The sequence below is a fragment of the Nannobrachium achirus genome (assembly GCF_963921795.1).
Source record: "Nannobrachium achirus genome assembly, chromosome: 3".
Lineage (NCBI taxonomy): Eukaryota > Metazoa > Chordata > Actinopteri > Myctophiformes > Myctophidae > Nannobrachium > Nannobrachium achirus.
The window spans coordinates 75,691,858-75,703,897 of NC_137812.1; the positions used below are offsets into that span (position 1 = coordinate 75,691,858).

The 12,040-nt window shown below is 43.2% G+C and overlaps 1 protein-coding gene across 2 annotated transcripts in view; it reads right to left on the bottom strand.

Moving 5' to 3' along the window:
• Positions 1-7,541: 7,541 nt before the first annotated feature.
• The window catches only part of LOC308281333 (uncharacterized protein), a 97,292-nt gene continuing 92,793 nt past the window's right edge, over positions 7,542-12,040 (bottom strand). For both annotated transcript variants that reach the window (XM_080721490.1, XM_080721489.1), the window contains exons 29-31: positions 11,067-11,599; positions 10,464-10,813; positions 7,542-9,145 (exon numbers count right to left, since the gene is read on the bottom strand). In XM_080721490.1, the coding sequence (XP_080577616.1) occupies positions 8,873-9,145; positions 10,464-10,813; positions 11,067-11,599 (1,156 nt within the window). In that variant the 3' untranslated portion in view covers positions 7,542-8,872. The remainder of the gene's footprint in view (positions 9,146-10,463; positions 10,814-11,066; positions 11,600-12,040) is intronic.

A 12,040-nucleotide genomic window follows, 5' to 3' on the forward strand; every position in this document is an offset into this window, starting at 1 on the left:
ATTCACTTTCATATCCATCCATCCATCCTTCCATCCATCCATCCATCCATCAATTCACCCGTCATCCGTCCGTCCGTCCTTCCATCCATCAATTCACCCGTCATCCATCCATCCATTCACCCGTCATCCGTCCGTCCTTCCATCCATCAATTCACCCGTCATCCATCCATCCATTCACCCGTCACCTGTCCGTCCGTCCGTCCTTCCATCCGTCCTTCCATCCATCCATCCATCCATCCTGAAAATGTGTACATTCATCCAGATAAATAGCAGGAAGTGTTGAGATCAATTATGTATTTTACATTTTTCTCTCAAAGTGCACCAGAGCAATACAAAGAAACCCCCACCACCCCAACACAAGGTCAGATTAGATTCATGGCCAGCCAGAACATTTTTTTTTGTTTGCATTTCTGCCTGTGTTGATAGTTTTCCAGTGAAGATAGGACAGGACACAGGGAAAGAGATGGAGTAGTGACACACAGCAAAGGTCGTCAGGAGCGGGATTCGAACCTGCGATATGCATTAGCCTATTATGTGGTATGCACCCCAATATAGATATTTTTAATCTGGTCTCGACCCCCATTGGTCTCGGTCTCATCTCGGACTCGCCCCCCCATGTTTACATGGTGCCTTAACGGAGGAGTAGTTCACCACTTTTCAACCTGTCTTCATATAATAGGTCCTCACTAATGTTCATAATAAAATAGCAGATTTCTTTTCTATTCAGTCTGGGTCTCATAGGAGAGCTGTCAAATCCTTCTACCGGTGACATCATCGTTTGACAAAAAAATAATAATATTTTTGAAAATAAATATTTAGATCTTTATTATCACGAGAACAATGGCTTCCACTTTAACATTGCAACTTTTTCAGGAATAGAAAGCCTGCAGTTTCTATTAGCTTGCATTTCCCATTGATGATGTCACCGGTAGAAGGATTTGATCCCACCCACAGCTCTCCTATGAGACCCAAACTGAGTAGAATTTTTTTTTGATATTTTATCATGAACATTAGTGAGGACCTATTATATGAAGATAGGTTGAAAAGTGGTGGAGTGCCCCTTTAAGGGAAAAACACTGAAAACGCTGGCAGAGGAGGATGAACCAATTAATTAATACCTGGTGGAGAATGTGTTAACAACCCTGTTAATTAAGTGTTCAATCAATCAATCAATCAATCAATCAAGTTAGTGTGGTGGTGTTTCCTGTCATCTTGCTAGTTTGTGTTGGTATCACAACTACTTCCCTGTCTACCAAAACACCAACATACAGTGTAGTGTGACTGTCTGACAACAGCTGCTATAGGGAAATGAGGGCTAAAACATGAACGTATGGCGTTGTTATAAAAACACAGGATAAAGATTACATTACTAAGGTTTTAGTGGCAACAATGTAACTTTTTATTTTTGCCAGCGTCGGACTTGAACCCTCAACCCTGCACCATGTGACCGTGAGAACCAAACACAATCACTGTAACACACATCTGACCCCGTTTCCTGTGTGTGTGTGTGTGTGTGTGTGTGTGTGTGTGCGCGCGCGCGTCACTCGCTGACAGCAAATCCACCTAGACTCAAACTGTTCCCATGACAACCCAGGTCTGCTGACACCCCCCCCCCCCCCCCCCACACACACACACACACACACACACACACACACACACACACACACACACACACACACACACACACACACACACACACACACACACACACACACACACACAAGGTGAATGAATTAAATGTTAACGGTTATAGTCTTGACTTCGTATAATCAAGCAATCAAAGGGAGAATCTTACAATAAATGTGAGAAGTCTGTCTGTCTGTGAGTCTGTCTGTAATCCACGTATCTCCAGAACCGTTCGTCAAGCACATCTGAGATAAAGTACAAAAAAAAAAAAAACACAGACACACCCAACTACCAAGGCCTGAATGCCTTCTTCAGGATGAGGTCAGGCCCTGGTCTTCTTCAGGATGAGGTCAGGCCATGGTCTTCTTCAGGATGAGGTCAGGCCCTGGTCTTCTTCTGGTCTTCTTCAGTTCAAATAGGATTATTTTGGGGAATCGTGGCCTGAAAAGGTGGATAACTACTGCTCTAAAGCAGGGGTTCCCAAACTTTTTTGTCTCAGGGCACCCCATGAATATAGTTTTAATCCGAGGCACCCCTACATTATAATTTTCACTCCCAGCACCTTATATTTATAGCATATCGTCGTTGTCGGGTGGAAACCTTGTATGTCCAAAACCGTTTTGTATTCATCATCTATACAATTTACTAAACTAGTGAAAACAGCAGATCTACAAGCACACCGGCTGTTTTCACTAGTTTTGTGGCTTTGCTTTAACAAAAGACGTACACATTTGAAACTTGGAGATACGAGGTTTCTGCCTGACAGTGAGGATATTTTAGTGATTATGTTGCGAGGAAAACGTTGAGATAGCCATTTTGGTTAGAACTGACTGAAAATAACTTTCTACCCCAGGGTGCCCCGTCACGCACTTTGAAAACCCCTGCTCTAATAGACCATAGTTTTTTCTTTTCAAAACCATCGTGAAATGTTTGATGAACAAAAAAAAAAAAAAAATCTTATCCACTACTAGCCTACAGTACCAATCTAGAATACACAACAAACAATAATAAACAGTGGTATGTTTTGTGTATAAATGGCAATAATACAAACAAAGTGTTGCTGTATGACTTTATATTGTGAGCTGACTCAGTACAAACACCACATGTTTGCACTGACAGCACTAAGTCATTCACTTTGACTACTTTTATGCTTTTGGCCTAGGATCACAAATAGGGCATTTAATATACAACATAAATAAATACAAAAATAACGCAAAAGTTACAATATGGAAGTTATTACCAAACATCTGTGGGATTAATGCCTGGCTCAAAGGCTCCTTGTGTAGGGATTTAAACTGGGGTAAATGATAAGGTTAAAGCACACATAGCCTAATTAAATATAGAGTTTGTATATTGTGATAGTAGGCCTACTCATTAGTGTTCAGTAACTGTTAAATAGCTCTATATTGTGACAGTAATCATTGCTATAGAGTGTTTGTTCAGTAACAGTGTTAAATAGCTCTATATTGTGACAGTAATCATTGCTATAGAGTGTGTGTTCAGTAACAGTGTTAAACAGCTCTATATTGTGACAGTAATCATTGCTATAGAGTGTGTGTTCAGTAACAGTGTTAAATAGCTCTATATTGTGACAGTAATCATTGCTATAGAGTGTGTGTTCAGTACAGTGTTAAACAGCTCTATATTGTGACAGTAATCATTGCTATAGAGTGTTTGTTCAGTAACAGTGTTAAATAGCTCTATATTGTGACAGTAATCATTGCTATAGAGTGTGTGTTCAGTAACAGTGTTAAACAGCTCTATATTGTGACAGTAATCATTGCTATAGAGTGTTTGTTCAGTAACAGTGTTAAATAGCTCTATATTGTGACAGTAATCATTGCTATAGAGTGTTTGTTCAGTAACAGTGTTAAATAGCTCTATATTGTGACAGTAATCATTGCTATAGAGTGTTTGTTCAGTAACAGTGTTAAATAGCTCTATATTGTGACAGTAATCATTGCTATAGAGTGTGTGTTCAGTAACAGTGTTAAATAGCTCTATATTGTGACAGTAATCATTGCTATAGAGTGTGTGTTCAGTAACAGTGTTAAATAGCTCTATATTGTGACAGTAATCATTGCTATAGAGTGTTTGTTCAGTAACAGTGTTAAATAGCTCTATATTGTGACAGTAATCATTGCTATAGAGTGTTTGTTCAGTAACAGTGTTAAACAGCTCTATATTGTGACAGTAATCATTGCTATAGAGCAGGGGTCCTCAACGTTTTCAGGCCAAGGACCCCTTAGTTAAGAGACAGATGAGGCAGGGACCCCCAACACCTTATCATAGATTCCATAGTTTCATTGTTTGACAGCACAATCGTCAGTGTATTTTGGATTCATGTCAATGTGTGTTTTCAGATATTTAACCACTTGAACCGTCAGTACCTAATAAACTTGACCTTTCACTCTGTACTTGGTCTGCTCTTTTTCCCCTCTATACCAAAGCTCTTTGCCGAAAATAGCCTATCTACAAGCTGCGAGGCGTTGTGAGCTTGTAGATCTGCTATTTTTGGCTAAAGAATATGGACGCTAGGGTTCAAGTGGTTAATATAAAAAAGGAGACAAAAAAGTTTCTATCACTCAATGATTTGGAGGACCCCCTGTAGTAACTCTGAGGACCCCCTAGGGGTCCCGGACCCCCTGTTGAAGACCTCTGCTATAGAGTGTTTGTTCAGTAGGATGCCAATTTAAACCAATCACCCCCTTTTTGGGTTACTTAGTTAACTACCTGTCAGTTTGTTTTCCCCCCTGTAAAGCTGGAGGTTCGTTTACGTTTAGGACGGTTGTTAAAAGTAAAAAGCTGGCATTTATCATTCATCCACCCTCAAACAGCAAGGCTAACATGGAGTCACAGCTCCACCCAGGGGACAGTCTGTGTAACTGCATTGAAATGTACTGGGGCTGTGTCATTTGTTGCACTTTAAGAAGACTTATAAAGTTGAATATGTTTTTAAGTTGCATTAATTACCTTACCTCTGTTGTGTGTTAGGATAAAATGATCTCACTACAGATCCTGCTAAATTATTAAATCATTGTTTTAGCAGGAGTTTGGATACAAGCCTATAGTACATTACATAGCATCCTATATGCCTGCTGAAGACAACGTTTAAATAAAACACTTTAAAACTAAGTATTTTAGCTTCATAAGTGCATTAGGACCAGGTCACCTCTGGGACAACCAGATCTTATTTTATTGTTGTTTGGGACACGATCAACACAATCCTGAGTTATTTTTTGTGTTCAATCTGTGTTTTTAGATATGTTAGTATTTCAGCCGATTTCAGCATGCTACAACTGGTCATATGATGCAAAATGCATCATCATATGACCAGTTGTAGCATGCTGAAATACTAATATATCAAAAACACAGATTGAACACAAAAAATAACTCAGGATTGTGTTGATCGTGTCCCACACAACAATAAAAGAAGATCTGGTTGTCCCAGAGGTGACCTGGTCCTTTAAAGGTCTGTAGCTCTGAGTGTACAAATGGAACCAAATGGACCCTTAAAGGTCTTCACTGTAACTGAAGGTTAACAGACTCTTTTTCATTTGATACCAGGTCATGGATGTTTATCAGGGGTGTAGCGATATATTTAATATCGATACGATACGCATCACGATACATGGTTGATGATACGATACATGGACGATATTGGTTCATTCATGGCGATACGATACGAGTCGATTCAGTGATTTAAAATCGATATAGTAACTATTTTGCAATGACATTAAATCTGTGTGGAACATGTCAATAGTGCAGTTTTTAAGGGAAAACCTATTATGGATATAAATAAGTAAACACTGTGATTCTCTAGCAAATACATGGACATTATATTTCAACACATATGGACAAACCCACACCTTGACATGAACACAGAGATTACACACATTTATCGATAGACAAATAGTAGCTACCGGTATATGGAATGGAAAAGTAATTAGCCCACTCTTTTTCATTTTCCCTCTTAAAATGGCTAAATACAAGTCACAAGTAGTTTCCATACATTTGATTATGTGCATAAAAAAAAGATTTGATTCCGATTATCTGCATTATAAAACGCTACAAAGCCAAACAGTACGATACATGCTTTTTTTGCATATCGATATAGTAGATCATTGCAAATTAATATCGATTTTTAGATTCGTTACACTCCTAATGTTTATCCATAAAAGACACTTTATAACTAAGTATGGTAATTATGTGCTGTTCCTCTGAACATTAGGCTATTGTGTTTCATTATACCAGCAAGTGTTTAATGACAAAATGCATCATAGTAGTTCTGTAACCCCTCCAACTGTATACATGTTCCCCCTTCTCAGCTAGGCCCATTTCTATTATGATACTTGCTTTGGCGATGTAAATGCAATTAAAGCTCCTTTGAATTGAATCGAATCACTTTATGTCCAATATAAGTTGTTATGCATAAACTACAAACATTTTTAACAAGTGAGTGGCTTTGTCTGTCCCGTACCTGTTTTTTTGAGGATTCCCATAGATTCTCAAGGAGTGAGAATGTCTGTCCCGTACATGTCCTGTGCATGCAGAATTGAGGATTGGTCAAGCTTCACATGACAATTTGGCCCTCCAGACAAAATCATTAATTCATTCAGAATTCATAAAAGTATAGAACTAAAGCACATAGAAAGGCATGTATAGATCTAGAACACAGATTTCAAAGCTCTAGAACACATTGACCGCTTCACTTCGAACCGAGGATTGATTTTTTAGCTTATAATATAAGTGTATCATAATTGCCTTTTGCAACACATTATGGACCAGACATTTAAGCAAAAGTCCAAATGGACCCTTAAAAGGTCTGTAACTCAAAGTGTACAAATATGGAACCAAATGAACCCTTATGGGACCATCTAGTTAAAAGTAACACTTTGGCATCTGTGGTCATTCTAATGCAAACAATGGGTCGGGAGCCATTTCTGAATTTCGTCATTTTAGGGGCATGGCCACTTGGCCTTTGGTGTTGTCCATTTCTTGAGGGCACAAAGGCCAAATGCCAGGGCAGGAAGGCCATCAAATAAAACAAGATTTTAGTCCATTGAAAGAATTTGTTGAATTTATGGGTTATATGGATGATAACCTAATCTGGATTGGTTTAAAGATGGTGGACTCTGGGAGTTTAAGATTTCAGAATCTCAACAAAAGACACTGGTGTCTACATGACAAGAAAGAGACACTGGTGTCTACATGACAAGAAAGAGACACTGGTGTCTACATGACAAGAAAGAGACACTGGTGTCTACATGACAAGAAAGAGACACTGGTGTCTACATGACCAGAAAGAGACACTGGTGTCTACATGACAAGAAAGAGACACTGGTGTCTACATGACCAGAAAGAGACACTGGTGTCTACATGACCAGAAAGAGACACTGGTGTCTACATGACAAGAAAGAGACACTGGTGTCTACATGACAAGAAAGAGACACTGGTGTCTACATGACAAGAAAGAGACACTGGTGTCTACATGACAAGAAAGAGACACTGGTGTCTACATGACAAGAAAGAGACACTGGTGTCTACATGACAAGAAAGAGACACTGGTGTCTACTGTCTACATATTGACAAGAAAGAGAGAGCAGAAAGTGGTCCAGTCAGCTGGGGCATTAAGGCCACAGTGGTCTTAGGACATGCCATTGGTTTGAGGGGCATTAAGGCCACTGTGGTCTCAGGTCATGCCATTGGTTTGAGGGGCATTAAGGCCACTGTGGCCTCAGGTCATGACACTGGTTTGAGAGGCACAAGGCCAAACTGAGGGGCAACGACGGCCATGGCCTTTTTAGGTCCTATACACGCCCCGAAAACGCCGGGCCGGGTCAGGTTCCGGCAGAATCTGAGAACTCTACAGCATTAAGAAAGAGAAAACACACAGCTTTAAGTCATCAAAAACATTTTATTTAATTATAAAACAAAAAGGAAATAATCTCCGTCTGTATCCTGTAGCCTACTGACTGACTGACTGCCCTCAAAACAAATAATCACTTTGTCACATCCCCAAAAAACCTCACACACACACACACACACACACACACACACACACACACACACACACACACACACAGTACAACATTAGGGTCGCAGATTGACAACAATGCCGATTCATAAAGTAGCATTTGGTGCCGGTTAGCCTCCAGTGTTAGCATGTACGCTAGGAAGTTAGCCTCCAGTGTTAGCCTGTACGCTAGGAGGTTAGCCTCTATGCTAGAAGGTTAGCCTCCAGTGTTAGCATGTACGCTAGGAGGTTAGCCTCTATGCTAGGAGGTTAGCCTCCAGTGTTAGCCTCTATGCTAGGAGGTTAGCCTCCAGTGTTAGCATGTGCGCTAGGAGGCGGCGTATAGTGCCTTGCTCGAGGGCCTCTCGTAGCATCAGGTTTTAAACATCGCTCTCTCTCTGCGTCTTGTTTTCACACAATTCTACAGTAACACGGGGATGTGAGCGACACCGTATCCGACATTAAAACAAAAACCAAAGAAAAAACACATTAGGCTCATTCAGAAACAAACGTGGAATTTAAGAGGGAAGGACAGTTATTTACAAATTAAACGTCTGCTTTCACCAAGCAACCAATCACATCCCTGAGTACAGAGTAGGCCACGCCTCTCTCTCTCTCTCTCTCTGTGCGGTTAGAACCGATAAAGCCGTCTCTCGTCTATAACACCGCTATCACGGCGCCTCAGTCCATCTGATATCGCCATCACGGCGTCACAATGCGTCTCGTGTCGTTTTTATTTTATGTCCGCTTTCCAGACCGCGTCGGAAACAACTTTGTTGTACGCAAAGCTTTGGTTGACGTCGTTCCAAAGAATGATTACTAATTAAGTGAAATGTTTCTAATTAGTTGGCTAACATGATGCTCGCTAACCTGACGGCTAAGTGCTAGTTTAAGTTAACCAACAGGTTTCCGTTTTAAGACGGTAAAAAGCGTCCCCAGAGTTCGTTAGCCGATGGCAGCTTTAGCTCCGCTAAGCTCAGCGTTGACGCACGACACGCCGCTGTGCGTCGTAAATATAGCCGAAGCTACGAAATGCACATAAACAGTCCAAACTCACAAGCTTCTAAATGTGTCTATTTTAGAAAATATTTCAGAAAATAGCTTGTACTTTCGGCTATTTTCATAAGTGTTGCAGATAAGAGGTTGTGGGTTTTAATATTTTCTGAAATTTTGCAGAAACTATCTTTCCGATGCGTGGTGCTGCCGCGCAGCGAAACGGGAAACAGGCTTTTAGTTTGTGGCGGCGGCCGCGGCGGCAGTGGCGTTCTCCTCTGGCCCCGCCCCTTCCTTTGGCCCCGCCCCTTCCTCTTTGTCCTTGCTCTTTTTGTCTTTCTTCTTCTTGTGTTTGTGTTTGCGTTTGTGTTCCCGGTGCGGCTGCTCCTCGGCGCCGCCCTCCTGGCCGGCGGAGGAACTGCGCTTGTGCTTGTGGTGTTTGTCCTTTTTGTGCTTCTTGTCCTTCTTGTTGTGCTTGTGCTTCTTCTCCTTCTTGGACTTCTTCTCCGCCTAGTGGTGGGGGGCGATATGGCACAATTACAATCACCATATTATTCGTCCCGTGAAAATCCACTCCCGTGTCATCCTCTACTACAAACTCAATAACAAATCTATTGATTACCCGGAATCAATAAGCTTTGGGCTTGTCAAGCTTGTTTTTTTTTTTAATAATTTTTATCCCACAATTTTGTAACCCATTTTTCACCCAGTGCCAATTGCCTATGTAATCCTGGGCTCTGCTCTCCCTCTGCCGCGCCTGGGAGACAACGGACTGACCTCATGCTTCCTTCTATGCATGAGGAGTCCAAGTTGCTTCTTTTCACCTGACAGATGACTGATCAGGCGCCCCGGCTGGCCAGGGGGAGGCAGTATAGAGACCAGGATTACTGCATGTTTTTGTGAGGGTATCAACCCTAGGAGACACGGGGAGAACATGCAAACTCCACACATAAAGGCCCTATCGCCAACCCCACCTAGGGTGTGGGCGCTGATGACGCGGAGGGAGGAATACGCCCACAGCGCCCACAGCGTCCCCCGGCGGGAATCGAACCCAGGACCTTCTAGCCCATGACGTCATGTTTAAACAATCAAGACAAGAGGCGATCAAGAAATGATTACAGTACTATTCATACTATAAAGCCATTTAACACTTATTGCACACTAATGATTAATGAATGATTGTTTTAATGATAATATTTGTTACTTTTGTTAATTGTCATCTTCATAGATGGTGGTCAGCCACAAACAATAAAAAGATACCAGTTCTGTTCAGAATGTGTCGTCTCTCGTCGTATCACAAAATATTATAAAACGCTCAACAGTGGGCTTGATAAAAGCCTGGCTCAATAAGCAAGATCGATAAGGTGCTCATTATCAATAATAATTAACAAGCTCCACCCCTAATCATGATACACTATCTTATCACGATTCCTTTTCATGTTGTTTTTTTTATGGTTATTTTTCAAGTGACTTAAAAGTACAGTGCTGTTCACAGCTTTCAAACAAAAAAAATCCGCTTGGAAATCCGTTCAGGCATTCATGAGACGGAAGCCATTATGTTTTCTTCAAATGTAAACAAACATGGCTGCCATGTTTGAAAGATGTGGTTGGTATGGGGGTTAAACATACAATTTTGCAATTGCGATCATGCCTAATACATTACAATACTTTTTTTTTTTTTTTAAATGGCTACCAACTCGGTAAACTCGGGCCCTGGAGGCCGCTAACAACGGTAATAACTCGGGAGGGGGCAGCAAATGAGTTAACATTTCAACAGGATATTTTCTATATTGTGGAGACATTGCATCACCACACGGCCCAGCCCTACCGTGGCGGTCGCCGTTGCGTTGTTGTTGTTGTTTTGTCCCGTGGATCCTGATTGGCTGGGCGGCGGGCTGCGCGACGAGGAGGCGGAGCTGCGGCTGTGTGAGGGGGCGGAGCTCTTGTTGGGGCTCCTCCCCCCCGCCTCCGAGCCCTCCTCCCCCTCACTGTAGTCGGGGACGAAGGCCGCCTCGTCCGTCTCGCGGCCGAGGTCTGAGGAGAGACGGGACCTCCGGGGCTCCGGGCCGGGACCCCCGGGGCCGCCGGGACCCCCGCCTCGCACCTCCTCTCGCGTCTCCTTGGCTCCTCCCACTGCTCTCCCCTCATCTTTTCCTCCCCTCGCATCGTCTCTCGATCCTAGAGAGAAAGAGACAATACATCAAACGGTTAAAGATGGATGGACGATATACCAAAACATTGATCGCCCTAACAGTGGTTCTCAACCTGTGGGTCGGGACCCCACATTATTTTGGGGGGTCCCCAGATGATTAATTTAATGTGGAACATTGTTTTCTCACTCAACTGTAAACAAACCAACATAAAGTTTAAGTGTATAGAGCGTATCTGCACATTTATAAAGTGACAATTTAACACTTAAACGGCCACACACCTCTTCCTTCCTCTCTGGCTCCTCCTCTGGTCTTCACAGCTTTGTTGTTGACTCCTCCCCTTCCTGTCCTCTTCTCCTCCCTGGCCACGCCCACTGAGGCTCCTCCCCTCTTCTCTCCCCCAGGGTCGCTCCTGGTGGGGGGTCTGGGGGGGTCCGGCGGCAGGGAGGTGGGGGGGACCCCCCCCTCTCGGACCCCCAGGCGGCTCCGGACCCCCGGGGGAGGCGGGGCCAGGGGGGCGGGGGGAGGGGGGGGCAGCAGAGAGGAGGGGGCGTGGTCCAGGCCGTTCTCCTCCTGGCCCTCCTCCTCGTCCTCGCGCTCCCACTTGGAGCGGGGGGGCGGCTGGATGAGGGGGGGCTGCTCCTCCTCGGGGGCCTCGGCGGCAGGGGGGGAGGGGCTGCGCTGGTTGGGGGCGGGGCCACTAGGGGGCGGAGCTGCCGGGGCGGAGCCGGCAGCAGAGGAGGAGGGTTTGGAAGCAGTCGCCCTCTGGTGGTCGCTGGAGGAATCCTTCCTGGAGTCTTCACTAGGACGACCGCTGGAGACAAAGGTTCAACTTTATTGTCAACAAGTCCAATTACAAGTAAAAGGCAAGTGAAATTCATTGTGTGCCAAGGCCAAAGCAGCAGCTACAGTCTTAACTCTTTGAGTGCCAATCCCGAACTAGTTCGGCTTTATTAGCGTATCGTAGAGTGCCGATCCCGAACAAGTTCGGCTTTAAAAAAAAAAAAAAAAAAAATTGAATTTTTTTTTTTTGATTTTTTGATTTTTTTTTTTGGACCCCATCAAATCTGGTGAACATGATTTCAATCGCGATTTTGCATGTTCCACCCCATACAACCCCATCTAACATACAGGGCAGCCATTTTTGTTTACATTACATGTAAAACATAATGGCGATTATCTCAAGAATGCCTGAACGGATTTCCAATCAGATTTTTTTGTTTGAAAGCTGTGAACAAACTGCACAAATCCACTC